At 55.0% G+C, this 16,208-nt stretch overlaps 9 protein-coding genes across 9 annotated transcripts; 4 read left to right on the forward strand and 5 right to left on the reverse strand.

Moving 5' to 3' along the window:
• Positions 1-222: 222 nt before the first annotated feature.
• COX13 (cytochrome c oxidase subunit VIa) lies at positions 223-1,028 on the forward strand (the record flags this gene model as incomplete). Its single annotated transcript, XM_076678006.1, has 3 exons — positions 223-392; positions 632-654; positions 748-1,028. The coding sequence occupies 3 exons, from the start codon at positions 223-225 to the stop codon at positions 1,026-1,028; spliced, it is 474 nt and encodes a 157-aa protein (XP_076534962.1).
• Positions 1,029-1,711: 683 nt separating this feature from the next.
• On the reverse strand, positions 1,712-2,786 carry JCM15063_001218 (uncharacterized protein; the record flags this gene model as incomplete). The annotated part of the gene is made up of 5 exons (XM_076678007.1): positions 1,712-1,839; positions 1,904-2,063; positions 2,123-2,449; positions 2,523-2,545; positions 2,612-2,786. The coding sequence occupies 5 exons, from the start codon at positions 2,784-2,786 to the stop codon at positions 1,712-1,714; spliced, it is 813 nt and encodes a 270-aa protein (XP_076534963.1).
• Positions 2,787-2,920: 134 nt separating this feature from the next.
• JCM15063_001219 (uncharacterized protein) lies at positions 2,921-3,829 on the forward strand (the record flags this gene model as incomplete). Its single annotated transcript, XM_076678008.1, has 3 exons — positions 2,921-3,487; positions 3,554-3,643; positions 3,713-3,829. 3 exons carry the CDS (start codon positions 2,921-2,923, stop codon positions 3,827-3,829), a joined length of 774 nt encoding a protein of 257 aa, XP_076534964.1.
• A 476-nt stretch (positions 3,830-4,305) lies between these two features.
• Positions 4,306-5,246, forward strand: SRP14 (RNA-binding signal recognition particle subunit SRP14; the record flags this gene model as incomplete). The annotated part of the gene is made up of 4 exons (XM_076678009.1): positions 4,306-4,326; positions 4,432-4,504; positions 4,612-4,808; positions 4,884-5,246. The coding sequence occupies 4 exons, from the start codon at positions 4,306-4,308 to the stop codon at positions 5,244-5,246; spliced, it is 654 nt and encodes a 217-aa protein (XP_076534965.1).
• Positions 5,247-5,372: 126 nt separating this feature from the next.
• JCM15063_001221 (uncharacterized protein) lies at positions 5,373-8,087 on the reverse strand (the record flags this gene model as incomplete). Its single annotated transcript, XM_076678010.1, has 7 exons — positions 5,373-6,332; positions 6,391-6,636; positions 6,700-6,727; positions 6,785-7,096; positions 7,164-7,490; positions 7,552-7,693; positions 7,787-8,087. 7 exons carry the CDS (start codon positions 8,085-8,087, stop codon positions 5,373-5,375), a joined length of 2,316 nt encoding a protein of 771 aa, XP_076534966.1.
• Positions 8,088-8,765: 678 nt separating this feature from the next.
• On the reverse strand, positions 8,766-10,164 carry JCM15063_001222 (aldo/keto reductase; the record flags this gene model as incomplete). The annotated part of the gene is made up of 8 exons (XM_076678011.1): positions 8,766-8,911; positions 8,976-9,030; positions 9,092-9,229; positions 9,292-9,351; positions 9,439-9,555; positions 9,634-9,838; positions 9,958-10,105; positions 10,161-10,164. The coding sequence occupies 8 exons, from the start codon at positions 10,162-10,164 to the stop codon at positions 8,766-8,768; spliced, it is 873 nt and encodes a 290-aa protein (XP_076534967.1).
• Positions 10,165-10,851: 687 nt separating this feature from the next.
• JCM15063_001223 (uncharacterized protein) lies at positions 10,852-11,627 on the reverse strand (the record flags this gene model as incomplete). Its single annotated transcript, XM_076678012.1, has 4 exons — positions 10,852-11,089; positions 11,153-11,339; positions 11,410-11,467; positions 11,532-11,627. 4 exons carry the CDS (start codon positions 11,625-11,627, stop codon positions 10,852-10,854), a joined length of 579 nt encoding a protein of 192 aa, XP_076534968.1.
• A 554-nt stretch (positions 11,628-12,181) lies between these two features.
• Positions 12,182-13,522, reverse strand: JCM15063_001224 (uncharacterized protein; the record flags this gene model as incomplete). Its single annotated transcript, XM_076678013.1, has 6 exons — positions 12,182-12,299; positions 12,362-12,481; positions 12,553-12,845; positions 12,910-12,952; positions 13,018-13,051; positions 13,459-13,522. 6 exons carry the CDS (start codon positions 13,520-13,522, stop codon positions 12,182-12,184), a joined length of 672 nt encoding a protein of 223 aa, XP_076534969.1.
• A 901-nt stretch (positions 13,523-14,423) lies between these two features.
• Positions 14,424-16,096, forward strand: JCM15063_001225 (uncharacterized protein; the record flags this gene model as incomplete). The annotated part of the gene is made up of 6 exons (XM_076678014.1): positions 14,424-14,599; positions 14,673-15,140; positions 15,215-15,317; positions 15,388-15,564; positions 15,639-15,851; positions 15,917-16,096. 6 exons carry the CDS (start codon positions 14,424-14,426, stop codon positions 16,094-16,096), a joined length of 1,317 nt encoding a protein of 438 aa, XP_076534970.1.
• Between the last annotated feature and the right edge of the window lie 112 nt (positions 16,097-16,208).

A 16,208-nucleotide genomic window follows, 5' to 3' on the forward strand; every position in this document is an offset into this window, starting at 1 on the left:
GTCCACAGCCAAGGGGTTTGAGCGAGACTTTCGACCGGATCGGTCAAAGCATGGCAGATCCTCGATCATCCGGTGCACCGTAGATGAGGTCTTGAGAACGGTCGACTCGATGCAGGTGGAGAGAGAGAGGGCCTGCGGGCGACGGGCAAATCGGCGTGAGCGAGCTGCCGGCGCACCTCCGCTACTCGCTCTCCCGCACCCACTCTCTCCGCCGTGTCCAGCATGTTCCGTCTCGCATCCCGAACGATCCGCCGCCAAGCTGCGCCTGCCCAGCGCCGCACGATCACGAACGAGGCTTCGCTCAACGCGGGTGCCGACACCGAGTTCATCAAGTCTCGCAAGGCCGTCGAGGATCACGCCGGACACTCTGCCGAGCTCTGGAGGAAGATCACGTAAGTCAAACTCTGGCTCAACTCGTCTCGTGCTTTCCGACGCCGCCTGGAATTGCGCCAAGTTGCAAGCGAGTGATTGGGCGTGCATCCATCTCGTTCCGATCCTCGCCCCGCTAGTCACGGGCCATGCGCGGCAGTCGGGCGGGAGCTGCGACATGTTTTCGATCGAGCCTCGTACAGTTCGAGTCGAGCGAGAGGGCTGACTCTCTGATCTCGTATTGTGATCGCGTTCCATCCAGCTACTACGTCGCTTTCCCTGCCGGTAAGTCTATTGCCCTAGCACCTCGGGAGAAGCGAAAAGACAAGTGTGAAAATTGACATCCATCCCTGCTGCTTCTCTCGCCTCTCAACACAGTCATTGTCGGTTTCCTCAACGCCAAGTCGATGGCTGACGAGCACGAGGCTCACCTCGAGCACATCAAGCACGAGAACGGTGGAGAGCTCCCGGCTCGCATCAAGTACCCTTGTACGCGCACCTCCCTCTCATGCTCGAATGGTCGTTTCCCTCCGTCTCACCTGCCCGTTCGTGATCTTCTCTTGCGCGCAGACTTCAACAAGCGCGAGAAGGACATGCCCTGGCCCTCGAACAAGACCTTGTTCTGGAACGACAAGGTTCAAGTCCCCCTTGACGATTAGAAATCGGGTTCTATTTGTTTGTTTGGTATTCTTGGAGCAAGACGAAAAAAATACGCTGCAATCGGTCTGGGAGCATCCCCTTCGGTTCACACTATCGAGAGGGGTTGTATATCGGGTTGAACGACTCGACCTCGTCGCAATCGGCGTCTCCCAGCAAGTCGCGCCCTCCACTATCTTTGTCAAACGTCTCGTATGTGTTTTCTGTCTGTGCCGTTCTGCGTATTCGACCCCTCGATCCGGCCGCTCTGGTGACCTCTTCCATGTTTCGATTCGTCAAGAGTGACCTCGTAGACGAGAGGTCTGGGTTCTCAGTTCGAGCAAGAGCAGTCGTTCCCGAAGGGTCGTGCAAAGTACAAAACCACTGTCAAGAAAGAAGACCTCAGATGTCAGGTTACTGTGTGGACTTATCGAGGCAACGCCGGGTGAGGGCGGATCAATACTCACACGGGCGCTGCGGTACATTTCGCCCGTCGTCCTGCGCCTTAACATACAACCGCAATAGTTTCTCCCACGACGTCAGGTCCAAACTGGACCAACCAGAAGAAGAAGATGTCACTTACTTGACGATGTCAAAATTTGAAGAATTGCGAGCGAACGACATTCTCATCCCTCTGTACCTGGCACCAATCTTGTGCACCACCTCCAAGTATTAACGAGCATGTTTCCGACCTGTCAGAGGAAGATCAGGAAGTGACTCTCACCAGTTCGAGCACGAAACCACGAGTCTGTCCCACATCGCGTTTCGCATCGCCTTTCGCATCGGGCGAGCTCGTCTGTATCGTCCCTGACCCAAAAGACGATCTCGCCAGAGCTGAAAACAAGTATGCAGTCCAGAATCAGTCCAAGACTCAGGTCGAGACTGCAGAGCTCTGTACCTTTTCTCAGTAGGTCTTCTTGCGTAACAGCCTCGTCCTGTACCTCTTGACGGTCTCGAGAGTCTTCAAGTTCCGAGTCAGAATCGGTCGTTGCCTCGCCGTCCAGTCCCTGCTCATGCAGTTGCTCGCGCAACCGCGCTTTCTTCTTCGTTGGATGAACCTAGAAATGCACAAGGGATAAAAAGGAACGAGGGTTTCCAATGCGAGGTTCAGACGTACCCGGTATTCGCCGACATCCCAGACTGCAGTTGTACCCGTTGAACCGACTCCTTCAAACAATGCGTAATTGATCGGATGGATAGAGGTTTCGATGGCCAATCGGGCCAGAGGTTGGGTTTTGCTTGAATGGAGCGAGTCTTGAGAAAACCCTCGAGGGATCGCGAACGAGAAGAGTCCGCCGTCGAGTTGGAGCCGCAAATCAAAGTGTTTTGCTGTGGCGTCTATGTACCAGGCCCTCGAGTTAGCGCTGAAAAAGCTGACATCGTCAAGGCTGACAAGGGATGGCTTGCAATGGTTTTGGACGATGTAAAAGTTGCGCTTGCCAAGCTGTCATGCACCTCCCAGAATCAGGCGGCCTCGCCTCAAGTTGTCATAGAGCGTAGAACTCCAAAAGGCTTACAACTGGGAACCGCAGGAACCAGGCTAGGTCCGTGAAAGTATGGTCGTCAGCCAAAGACATGGCGGTCCGGCGTCTCATACGAGGCTTACCGTCGATCTGAGCCGTCGGGACGGACTCGTAGTAGAAATCTTGTGCTTGGTGACGCTTTTGGGTCCTCGAATGGCGAGCAGGTCTAGTTGCCGACGTCGGGGTCTGCGCTTGCTGGAATGCTTGCGGGGTCAGGACCGCATACTTGAGCCGGTCATAGTCTCGACGGTCCAGCATGGTCGCACGGTGTTGTCATTTGCGACGGCAAGTCCTAGAGAAAGGATGACGACGGTTCGAAGACAGGGGCACGTGATCTTGCTTCAGCTCTTTCTCCTTTCCCTCCCCCACATACCGAGCTCGTCGAGGATCGTATGGCGGGTGTCGAACGTCCTCCTCCTCCTGCTCATGATGGAACGCACTGCTCGCTCGCGTCTTGCTCTCGCCTCGACTTCCTGCCCCTCGAATGTCCTCATTGCCACTGCCTATTCTGTCAACATCACGCCTCGCCCTCGACCCATAAATGTCACTCAGAATCAGCGGGCAGCGGAATCGCGAAAGAACAGGCGTCAACAAGTCGCGCCGGTCCCGAACTACGCGAGCTGCTGCCGGATGCGAAACGACACAAATTGACGACCGGAAGCCATGCGACTCACTCGACGAACGAGACGCCGTCAACCAAACAAGCGTTGGCGCTTGCCGCCCTCAAAAAGTCGATTGACGCGAAGAAACAGCAGCAGACCTCGACTGCGCCTGCAGGCAACGGCAACGCTACAAACCCAAAGATCGCGTTGATGCTGTTGAAGCAGAGAGCGAAACCCGCCGATCCGAGAAAGAAGGAAGGCGACGTGCCTATACTCGAGAGGCTGTACTTGAGAGTGAGGTTCGTAGAGGGTCAAGATCGACTGGAAAAAGGTGTAAAGGAAGTTTGGGTGTCGAAAGTCAGTTGCGCCTCTCCAGCGTTCTCCCATTTTGGTAATCGGCTGACGCAGGATCAAATCTCGCAGAGCGTTACGGCAGGCAAAGTGCTGGACCTCGCCGCGGACTTGTTCCAGCTCACGAACGTCAACAACCTTGCGAATGCTGACCCGTCCAAGGTAAGCCCGCCACTTCCTGCTTGCGCTTGTTCCGGTCACATTGCTCAGTACGAAACTTCCGATTTGCAGCGCTTGACCCTCGCTTCCTCATCGTCGATATCGCCCGAGCAAATCGACCTCGCAGCTCGCATTGATTCGGTAGTGTCGAACGGATCGGTCTTGTTCCTTTGCCGTGGCGCGACTTGAGCACCGCCCTGGACTAGCCGCTTCGATCCTGACGATCCACAGCAGACACCCGAGCCGGACCGCCGTATACGAGCTCTCTGAGAAGAGGAAGACGATATCGCTTAGATGAACCCGAAGCGTGCCATCCTACCACGTCAAACCCCGGGTGATCTAGCTACAATTTCCTGCAGGCCTCAGCCGGCAGCGTGCTCAAGTATTTCTCCGAGCACACAAGCGCAGTATGGGCGAGGTCTGGTCAAGCATGAATGCACCATCTGGGCAAAAGGCATTCCAACAGAATGTGGCACCTTTGAGGTCGACATATTTCGCGCTCAATTCCATGATCATACAATCTTTGCTTGTCACTTTTTCACGGGCGATGCAGTTCGGTTGAGAGAATTGTGAAAGACATGTTCGGTCCCCCGCTTCGAGTTGATCCGTTGCCTGCGCGAGCGCGTTTTATCTCAAACTTACCCACCAACGCACACATCATACCAATGCATCTCTCTAACGAGGTCGTAAGTCAATTGCACTTCCAGCTATACCAAGCCAGAGGAGGAGCTAGAAAACACTCGGGGGTCGACATGATCTCACGCGATTCCACCTTTGTCACCGCTCGACAGTTTCTCGACCGATTGAGTGACCTGTTTGAGGCAAAGAAGACTCAAGGCAGCGTGTTTCTGACCACGAAGCGCTGTGAGTGCTTCCACCACGCGATCATTCATCTCTCTCCTCATCGTTTGATCCTGATCTTTCGTTGCCCTCCACCGCGCGCTCCTATGCATTGCTGCAATTTGAATCAGTGACTTATGAGCCGACAACTCTGGAAGGGACGACCCGGACCGATCAAGATGAGGATGTCGACATGACAGATTCACACGATCAACCACCCGCAACGAGCAGCAGCAGTTCGTCGGCACAAACGAAAGAATATCCATTATTGGTCAGAGCGACAGATGGCAAGGGCAAGAAGGAAACGAAAACGAAACTCTCGACGATCGTAAGTCATGAATTTGCTGCATTGGTCAGGGAAAAGCCTTCTTGCTGACCACATTGTCCATGATTGCGTCTCAAGGTCAAAACGGACGAGTACGACGAATTCATCGAGCGGTATACTACGATTCTTAGGACGCATTTGGCGGCGGGATTACGCCCGAAACGGAAACGCACTCAGACGAACAAGAAACCGAAATCCAACGCGCACGTAACGACCACGACACCTGCGATAAACCCAGACTCGACGACGACTACGACGAAATCTGGCACCGGCGAGAAAGCTGGGTTCTTGCCAAGGTTTCCCAAGGTGGTGGGACCGAGGAGAGGAAACGGCAGGAAGAAACGACAGGCGGCAGTCAAGCGACGCGTCAAGGCGGTCGAGAAATTCCAGCGCGCGCGGGAAGAGCGTGCAAAGAGGAGCAATGCGTCTCTGGGGTTGTAAAGGAGACATTACACGCGAGGATAGTATTACGACACAGGAGAGAGAGAAAGAGAGATTAAAAACAGGGAGTGCGAGTCCCACAAACCGCTCCAAGGAACACGGCCGGGAGATGATGAGGAATGTAGGTTACAAGACGTCGATGCCCTCGACTGCGTCGTCCGGAGCAATGTCGTCACGCTTGTGCTTGCGTTCCTCCACCGAGTTTCTCGTCCGTGATTCGACAGTCATTGACGCATCTGCGTCCTGTACACTCCTTTCGAGTCCCCAAACTCGGGTCGTCGCCTTCGAACCCGACTTTGCGTACTCGGCGAGCAATTCCTTAAAATCGGGGTGGGACGACGATCTCGAATGGATGAGCGGCATGTGGTGCGTAGCCTGACGTGGCGACAGAGTGATCGTTGCGCCTCTGGATCGGCGCACGCGCGGGGATGCGGGCGCCGATTTCGAGGAATCTGCTACGTTTGACTGGTGAGAGGAATCGGTCGTCGCTGCCTTGAGAATAGTTGATTCGGATGATTCACATCTCGACATGTACAGGTCTCGAGCAGACGCGTATGCGCGCAAGGCAGGTCGATCGATCCGACGCGTATGTGCGCTTGCAGTCGAGGTGGGATCGGCTGAGGAAGCGCCAAACAGGAGAGATTCGTTTGGAGTAAGTGGTCGAGTATCTCTTGGCGAAGGCAGGTCGCGACGAGACTCGGTTGCCCCGAAGGGTGGCGTACGGTCCGGCGAGAGTGTTGAATCCGATAAGCGCTCGTCATCAGAGAATGATGGCGTATCGTCGGCGCCTGCTGCCTGTCTCTCGTCGCTTCCTTCGCCGCTGCCGTCTGGTGCGAGGTCCTTCTCGACGGCATGCGGTGTAGGGGGCAAGCTTGCTTCCTCCGCTTTTCCCTGCTCGTCCACCTCGTGCGCGTCCTGCGTGATCTCATGATCGACTTGCGCGAGGTCGAACGAGGTCTGCGGACCTGATGATCGTGCAGCGCGAGCGAGTCTCGGCAAGGTGTGCTTGACGAATGCACGTTGCGACTGGAACGACTTGCGAGAAGCTTCGAGAAACGTGAATGCCTGGAAAACGTGAACACAGTCCTGTACAATCAAACACGGTGAGACCCTCGTGATCAGATACGAGAGCTAGATCCCTTACCTCGAAGAGTTCATGCTCCACTTTGACACCGGCTAAACTCGCCTTGTGGGCGAGAAGCGTAATCTCATCTCGCAAGACCTCGGCATCTCCAGCTTGGATCAATAGTGGCGGAAGCCCGGCAAAATCTCCGAAAAGCGGTGAAACGTAGGGGTGTGTGAGGTATTCTGAGATTGAATCGCCAAGGAGGCACTTGACCGGGTGGAAATGATCGTCCTCTGCTCGCGGATTCGGGAGATAGTCGTAAGGCTGCACAACAAGAGCGAAGGGTCAATTCCATGACTGGCTGGTGGCAGGGCTTCTTACACTCACTCGATTCGTCGTCCAGCTCTCACAAGACCTACACAGCCAGATGCGATCAGTTCGTGCTCCGAATGGGTAAGCAGTTCCGACTCACATGGTCAAGTCGACCCAGGGTGACATGAGAATGGCGCCGGAGGGTAGCGGATAGCCCTCGTCGCGCAGGTACATCAAGGTTGCCAACACGAGGCCACCGCCTGCCGAATCTCCTGCAAGAACGATGTTCTCGGGAGGGATCTTGAGGTCGATAGTCAAGCGCATGTAGGCTGAGACCGCGTCGTGGAGTTGACCGGGGAATTGGGTTTCAGGCGCGAGGCGATAGTTGATGGCGAACACTCGAGCTTCGCAATAGCGCGAAACCGCGATAGTCAAAACACGGTGGGTTTCAACACTGAACATGTAGTAAGCTCTGTTGATGATTTTGATTTTGATGAGATACTGCGCGTACAAGCCGAGACAAGAGAAAATTGACTCGCCCGCCGTGAAGGTACAGGCAAACCACGCCCTGAGCCTCACTCTCCCCCTTGCCGTTCGCAATCTTATCCTCTGACGGGGTAAGCTTTGTCTCTCGCTTTCCTGTTGACGATTCCTCCCGCAACTTCGATAGAGACCATTCCCGGGTCATCTTGCGCCACAATCGCTTGTTGGTAACCCACTCCCCTCTCATCTCTCGCTTACCATCCTCTTTTCCATCCGCTTCTGCCAGAAATCCACGTAGCTGCCGTCGCTTTACTTTGAACGAAATAGGCGTTACGATTCCGTCTTTCGGCATGGGCAGGAGAGAACCGAGCTCCACGACAGATCTTTACAAGCGACACGGGTCAGCTCCTGCGTTCGCCAAAGGTAGCGAAGGACTGAACGGACCGTAGGCGGGAAAGGGAAGACAGGTGCGAGTAATTGGACACTTCGCGGAGAAATGTCGTGAATAGCGTCAACTCGACCCCCCAGCTTGGTCTCGGTGGACCATACAGGTGATGTTGGACGAATGCTTTCGTCAACGTTGTCCCTGTACGCCCGCCGAAGGATTGTCAGGCGCGGGCCATCAAAGCGAGTACCGGGCGACGAGGAACATGAGACATAATCAGCGGCGAGAGCTCACCATTTGTGACAAAGAAAGGGACATATTCCCAAAGCCTGGCCAAGGACAATCTCTGCTCCTCTTGCTCCTTAATCGAGACGGAGGGATCCGTCCGCGCTTTCACTGGCAACTTTCCCGCAGCCTTGAACGGTTCGAGCATGGTGGTGATTTGGTCTAGAGTTGTTTCATGGGCCGTATCTGTGGCCCCACCAGCGCCATCTTTCGCTCGCACCAGGCTGCCGCCTGCAGTCGATGTCGGAGAGTCCGAACCTCGGCTCGGAGCAGGGCTCGTCATGAGCCAGTTGAGCGGCCACACTGCCATCCTTTCAGTGTCGAAGCCAGATCTGCGGCTATTCCAGGGCAGAGCGAAAGTGGGTGGATAGTGGACGAGGTCTTGCTGTTGGGGGACGGCTGAAGTTACCTCAGGCGGCTTCGCTCGAGTTTGCCGCTTGCGGGGTAATCGATTGCCGTATCGCTTTTTCCGGAGCGACTAGCGCGCGACTCGGAGTCAAGGACGGTTGAAAGACCGCGTTGTTGGACTTGAGAGAGGCGCGCGATGGTAAGGCCGAAACCGAAACAGACCAACGTAGACGAGACCTTCCCAGGCGCGGCGATCGGCTGCAAATCGGAAGACTTCAACCCTCCCTGTACGCTACACTTTCGCTATATGATAACTGCAAGCTGACATTCTCTATTCGGCCGCCTACGCTATGTCGCGACGCGTCGGATCATTGTGTATTTCTGACGCAGGCGGCAGGCCTGCAGGACGCGATCAACTTTCACGTGCACATTCCGCGGCCCGCCTGCTTTCTTGCTCTATCTGCCAAGTCGCGCTGCCAGTTGAGCTTCCCTCTTCGTTTCATCGGTCCTGACACATACGAATAGGTTTATACGAGCTGAAACACTGTTCACCTCCTCGGTCCCGCAATAGAGCCTGAGCGATTTGACCTTGCCGAAAAAATTGAGCCATTCGGAGAGCACATCCCCTCGCTTAGCGCATCTACTCGACGTTGACAGGATTCCAACTGACAGCTTTGCCTTGATCGAGCGAATCGAGCTGGGTCATGTCTTCGTTGGACAGATCGATGCCGGAGACGTCAAAGTTTTCCTGGATTCTGCCCGGGGTATCGGACTTGGGCAGAGGGACTGAATACTAGAGCCTGATTAGAGGTGCACCTAACGACGAGCGGGTTTTGAAAAGGAGACTGACTGTAACCTTTTTGTAAGCTCCAGCGGATCAGGATCTGTGCAACCGTCGCTTCGTGCTGAATATTTCATCAAGGGAATCAGTCAGGGTTGCCCATAAGACTGTCATGCTCGGCTCACCTTCTTCGCGAGTTTCTGCAACACAGGATCGTCAAAGTGTTCACCGCGCATGATGGGGCAGTAAGCTTCGACGGCGATGTCGTGAGCTTTGCAGTACTCGACGATCGGCTTTTGCTGGAGGTAAGGATGGAGCTCGATCTGTCCTTGGCCATGCAATCTGAGTCAAACGCAAATTGTTCGCAGGACGCAAGCGTGCTGACCTGGTTGACGGCTGGAGTCTCGAGCCCTGCTTGTCTGAGTTGTTCGAGATGTTTTTCGCTCTACGAAAGTTTTAGAGTTCAGTGCATCTGTTCAGAATATAGTGCCCAGATTCAACGTCCGGAGGAACGCCAGCTTGAACAGCTTACGAAATTGGAGACCCCGATCGACTTTAGTTTGCCCTCGTTCCTCTTCCTAATCAGGACCTCCCAAGCTTCTCTGCGCTTCTGCGGTCCCGCTGTAGCGTCATGAAGTAGGAAGAGATCCTTGATCCCGTTCAAGACAAATCCGATCAGGGTTAGTTCCCGCTCACAAAGAGAGAGGTCAACGACGCTATTACCCACCCACACGAGCCCGTGCTCTCGTGCTCTTTCGATGCTTTCTTCGACCGCTTTCTCAGTCTTCTCGGTCCCATGCTCCTTACCCGTCACCTTAGAGGTAAGGAACACCTGGCCGGTCGCAGAATTGGTCCCCATGTTGGCCTTGAATAGTTTGACCGCCTCGCAAACCTCGCTTTCGTTCCTGTAGACGCGCGCAGAGTCGATATGGCTGTGCTCGGGAAGGACCGAGGATCAAGACCGAGGAGACACGACGAGAGAATCAGGGTTGCAAGTGGGGCTCATCATCAAACGCTGCGGTCTGACGGACATGACGATGGAGCAGCTCACCGATAGCCATACGCGAGTGCGTGAGTTGACGAAGCCTTGGCCTGAGTAGATTGGTACACTCCGAAACCGATTCTGGGGATGTAGTACCCGGAACGCAGCTTGATCGCTGCGCTGAGGATCGCGGGATTGGCGGGAGCGTGTTCGACACCTGATCGGATAACAGGTAAGCTATCATTCCGCTGTGAATTTCTGACCTTGCGCACCCATGTTCGAATTAATGGCGAAGAAGGATGGAAGAGATTCGGGAGCCGTTTATAAATGCGTTCATTCATGATAAGTACTTATGATGAGGGAGTCCCTGCTATTTCCTCACACCGTTGGCATTTTTCCGGTCATGAAGACATTCTCGTGGTTTTCGTATCTTCACTGACAACATAGACCATGAGTAATTCAGCGCGAAATCAGGTCAGACTCAGCCCACGAGAGCTCAAGCCTCGACACCGTTTCTTAGCGCGCACTACTCTCTTTGGCAAAACCATCGGTTAGATTCCGACAGACGAGCTACATGCTCAAGGCAAGCTTGGAGAGCAGAATGAAGCTGCCCAGGCTGAGAAAATAGAGCTCAGAAAACCGATTATCGGTAGGTACGCTTCGAGATAACAATTTGGGTCGTAAAGGGCCAGCTGAGATCGAGTCAAAAATAGGGTAGGGTGGTTGATGATTCGATCAGGCAAACGCTGCCACGATGACGGCCATTCCAGCCAAAAACCTATGCCAATTGTGGTGAGGTCCTCGTTCACACGGTCACACATTTGGTATGATAGACTTACGCTCCTCCTTCGAGGCGTGATGCACCGGAACCCGAATTAGTTGGCGCCGCAGTACTTGAGGGGCTGTAAGGAAGACTGCGTGAGGAGAACTTGTCGGACGCGCGTCACGGATGAGCTCGGATACTTACGTCGTGCCACTAGCGGTGCTGCTGATTTGAGGCTTGGACATAGCCGTAGTAGTCGAAGACTCTGATGAGATGGACGATGCAGACGCGGATGTGCTCGCACTAGACGCCGAAGAGGAAGCAGACGATGCAGACGAGGAGCCCGAAGCCGACAAGCTCGAAGACGATTCAGAAGAAACCGCCGAGGATGTCGCGCTAGTGCTCGAAGAAGGAGAACTTGACGACCCAGCAGACGAGCTGAAATACCAGCTCCCAATCAGTCTGTAGTGGCGGTTTCTGCGAGAGCCTGTGAATGCTCACCAATCCCCGGTACCTGCGGCTACAACCGTAGGCGAGTTGTTGCCGGTCAAACCATTCACATCGGTGATATAGACCGTGATCTCCGTGCCGGCGGGAACGCTTGCCCTCCATGGTAGCGAGGAGGCCCCGGCAGCCTGAACGGTTCCGATGATGGCGACGCTTTGCGACGGGTCATTGGCAGGTCGTGCTGAAAGGTGCTTGTTCCATTAGATTCGTATCATGAAGGTGGATCAGAAACGTGTGAGAAACAAGCGTACCGACAACTTGACAAGGCGGCTCGTCGCACGTAATCTGGTAAGACGTCGCGGGTGTGCACTATGACAAACGCATTGACCTGACTGGTTAGTCTGCTTCAAGGCTGAAGATCATCGGCACACACCTGGTAGACGTTGGGCGACGAGATGGTGGGAGCGGCCGCGAGGATGCGAGTGGCAAGCGCGAGCAGCGCTGTCGAGAAGAAAACGAAAGACGGCATCGCTCGAGGGCGCGTGAGTCGAGTACAAGCGGGCGGTATGGGTGCTGAGGAGATAAGAGGAAGCGAAAAGATCAGAGGAGACAGAAGCTCGTATGATGAGCAAAATGGCAGGAGGTGCGTGCGATAAGAACAAAAGGCCCAACAAGTGCGAGGCGCACGCACCTTCCTTGTCTTCACTGGCACATCGGATGCAGCATTGAAGCGCTTCCCTACGACCAGCGGCACATATAATGCAGCAGAGCGTTCTGGCAGAGATGTGCAATGGCAACAATTTAAGGGCAGTTCCCAGATTTCTTCTTGTCAGAAGTCAGGTCTCGAGCGTTTGCTCAGCGTCCACTCGCTATCGGGACGCGAGAGACCTGTAGCTGTCACGGACCTGAGTTTCCAGACGATAAGCAGCTTGATTACTTCCTCCACTAAAACGATATTGGAAAAACAGTCCAACCATTCCCACAAAACAGAAAACGTAGCCAAGAGAATTAAAAGGAGATCGAGACTATTCGACCAGAATGAGAAACGCATACGAAGCGTCAAATACGTGGGCGACATCATGTTTAGGCAAAGATGGCGATAGCAGCTCCAACGACTCCAAGCGCTCCGGAGACGGCGAGGGAAGAAGCACCGGAGGTGGGCGAAGCAGCAGCCGAGCCAGTAGCGGCGGTGGCAGTCGAGCTACACACCGATTGCGAGCGTTAGTCATACGATCATTGAGGGATTTGGTGGGCTGAACCTACATTCTGGAAGAAGCCGATTCAGCAGCGGAAGAAGCGGCCGAGCTGGCACTGGTGGCAGCCGAAGAGACGGTGCTCGAAGCCGAAGAAGCGCGACTCGAGGCCGAGGAGGAAGCGATCGAGCTGTGTTGATGGCAGAACGGGTCAGCTTCAGCCGTTGTTACTAAACAGGGCGAAGCTGGCGGAAAGCGTACGAGAGCGACGTGGTCGAGGAGGCAGATTGCGACTGAGCGGAAGTAGCGCCGACGTTACCAGTCGAGACAGCGTTGCTGGCAGCGCCTCCGATGCAAGAGGTCGAGGTTCCCGCCTGGACGGTCACGGGCGCCGAGGGAACGGTAGTTCCGGTCGAGTCGGTGATCGCCAGACTGATCGCAGTGCCCTGGGCAAGGTTGACGGTCCAAGTCAATGAAGTCGCATCGGATCCCGAGACCAATGTTCCCAGGGGAGTCGCGCTAAGCTGTCCCGAAGGGAAGACCCTGACGGTGTACTGTCGCAGCAGGAACCGTATCAGCGCTCGTGTAGCTCTGCACAATCAAGTTCACGCAATTTACAGGTGCGGATCCTCCCGACCAGGTGACGAGGTAAGGGTCGCAACTGAAAGTCCAATCGAAGTGATCAGCCTAAGCATACATGAAGATTGCCGGGAGGTGATGGCTCACGTGAACAAAGCGGAGGGAGTGTTGATGGTAAGAGCTGCGACAGGAGGCAACAGATATCGACGGTCAGTGCACTCGCTGATTGCGAAATAGCTATTGGTGGGGAAAGATGTTGGCGCGATAAGCCCAGGTCGTCCTCGTGAGTCCTCCTATCGCCGTACTCAGCTACAGACGACAAGGGGAACCCTTCTCTGACAACCATCACGCCGTATCGCGGCGCTCATGAGTAGATGAACCAGCAGCCACTGCCCAAGGGCGATATGCAGCTCGGGATCGATCAGGTTGCGCGATTGTAGGCTCAAAAGCCTCGTCGCTCGTAGGGCTCATAGTGAGACTCGGTCTCTGAGGTTCGCGAAGGTCCGAGGCGCTTCGGAGGAGATGCAGTGGCGAGGGGGCCGCGAAAACAACGAGATGGGGAAATGCGCAGAACGTGATGAGACTCACTGGATTGGGCAGCCGCACTGAGTGCAGCGGCGGCGGTGATCAGAGTCGAGGTGAAGAATCGCATGCTATGAAGCTCGGGCGGGAGTGGCGTAGGGAGGAAGAGGAAAGCAGTAAAGAGGGGAAGAAGTACCCAGGAAACCGCCGGCGGCCGAGGATATTTCCGAAGCTTTCTTTTGCTTCTTTCCCACATAGGAAGGCGGACGATCAGCACCGCCTCGAACTGCGACTTGCCTTGGAAACCACTCACTGGGATGTGCTGCGTCGCTGGCGCGGGTCAAAGGGATTACCAGACGCAATATGCCTACGCCTACAGGCAGTCTCACAGTTCGCTGCGACGGTTGCTCGGCTGCGATCGGAGCAGTGGCGGACATGAAACCACTGCGACTTGGGCGCTTGCAAGAGCGATACTGCAGACCACGGACATCGCTAGGCAAGACGTCGCGAGGCTGCGATATCCACCTGGTACGGCACATGATGAACGCTTTTGCGGAAGGGAGGCTGTGCTCGCAAAGTATTGACTACAGTATTGGCGGTCCGAGCGAAGGCAAGCTTGAGTAACGCAATCGCCAGCCTAGCTCTGCCATTTGCTTCGGCGGGTGCTACTGTCGTGACAAGCTGCCTCTGGTGTATGAGGACGCGCTTGAACAGCTGGACGACTGCCGTCTTAAGAGTAACGCAGTTGGCAGTTGCCCAGCAACTACAGTATTCAGCAAATCTTCTGCTACCCGGCGGAGTTTGTACCATTCGATCTTGTTTGCTATTGTGCTGTAGTCTCGATGCAGTATGTACTCTGTACAGATTTGGAAGCGAAAAAATGTGGATCAAATTTGATGACGCGCACGCCGCACGCGAGGCCTCGAGGACTCACGTCATCGCTCAGTTCGCTCAGCGACTCTCTTCCCGCTTTTGCTGCTCTCTTTCTACTTCATACACCACATCTCACCTGAAACGTACAACTCACTACAATGGTCGCCTCTCGCATGTTCCTCAACGCCGCTCGCCCCGCCGCGCGTCGCAACCTCCCCCGCCCTCAGGCTTACCGTAACTACGCGACCGTCCAATCGACTGCCCCTCAACAAAGCGCCAATGCTTCTCACGTTGCATCGGGTGTCGCAGGAGGTGCCGTCGTTCTCGGTCTCGCGTGAGTCGTGGTGTCGAATCCTCCTTTCCGCAGTTTCTGACGGTCCGCACATTTCGATTTCGATTTTCACCAGCTACGGTTACTACCACTACTCTGGAGCAGCGAAGGCTGTTTCCACCGCCCGTTCGCTCGCTGATGGAGCTGCCAATGCCAAGAGCAAGATTCTCGAAAACACCCCCTCAGGCAAGGAGGCTATCAAGCTCGCCAAGTCGGTCGCCAAGACGTACGCGGCCGCGATTCCCGGTGGTTCTTATGCCGTGGACCAAGGTTTCGACCAACTCGAGGCGTTCGTTGAAACCCACGGGGAAAAGGCTCAAGAGCTCGTGACTTCGACCTGGAACGACATCCAGAAGGCGGCCGCCGGGGGCAAGGACAGTGGTGACCAGATCCTGAAAGCCCTTCAGACCGCAGCTGGAAAGATGCAAGAACTTGTCGGCGAAGAGGCCAGCAAGGGATGGTCGCTTCTTGGCGAGAAGTACCCCGAACTCCAGAAGGCTCTAGGTGGCGAGAGCGAGGAGCTCAAGAAGCTCACCGAGAAGCAGTGCGTTCCTTACTTCTGCTTCAACGGATCTCTCGCTTCCGGTTCCAAGCTAAAGCGTCTCTTGCGTTGTACAGCGGACCTGAAGCTCGCCAAATCGCTACCGATTTCTACTCGCAAGCTTCCGCTCTGGTTGCCAAGGGAGGATTCAACTCCGAGACCTACGAGTCGGTAAAGAAGGTTTGCCGCAGTCCTTTTCCAATGAATCAAATACTATGCGGGATCCTGATCAGGAATGATTCGAACGCAGCTCCTCGAGCAAAAGAAGGATGAAGTCGCCAAGTTCTCGCAAAAGGCTGGCAAGGATGCCTGGGAATCGTCTTCCAAGGCCGCGTCCCCGTTCCTTGAGAAGATGCCCGACGTCAAGCAGCTCGTCGACGAGAATCTCGAGAAGGTGTCGGGTTATGTCGGTGAGGATCGAGTCAAGGTTAGTCGAAAGTGGGATCCTGGTCTTCCTCGTACTGATCAATCAGCTGAACTGGGTCTCTTGCGTATCGTCAGATTGTCAAGGAGGTGTACTCTGAGCTCGCGGACATCGGCAAGTCGAACAAGTCTGTCGAGGAGAAGACCAAACTCGCGAAGAAGCTCGTCGAGGAGAAGCTCGGCACTACCTCGCAATTCGCCTCGATCGCATCCGACCGTGCTCAGGATCTCGCCGGCAGTGCGCACAAGTGGCTCGAGGGTACCGTTCCTGGCCTCGGCGGCCTTACCAAGGTCAGCACCGACCTGTCTGCGATTCCTTCATGGATCTAGCTGATGCCACCGATGAACTTTTGCAGGCTTTCACTGATGTCGACCTCAAGGCGCTCAAGGAGCTTGCTTCGAAGCGTGGTGAGGACGGAGAGAAGCTGCTGTCCTCGACGGTCGAGGAGATCAAGCAGATCCTCGCCAAGAAGTCGGAGGAGGCGAAGAAGCTCGGCGAGAAGACCGCCAGCGAGGCTAAGAACGCTAAGAACTAGGTGCTCATCGGGAACAGACACTGTACAAAGTAAAAAGCAAGAAAGTAGTAATCCAGGGGTCTCAAGCATTATCATGAATGGTAGACGCGATACACAACCAAATTCACGATAT

The sequence above is a fragment of the Sporobolomyces koalae genome (genome assembly GCF_050403365.1).
Source record: "Sporobolomyces koalae JCM15063 DNA, S_koalae_JCM15063T_v1_ctg11, whole genome shotgun sequence".
Taxonomy (NCBI): Eukaryota; Fungi; Basidiomycota; class Microbotryomycetes; order Sporidiobolales; family Sporidiobolaceae; genus Sporobolomyces; species Sporobolomyces koalae.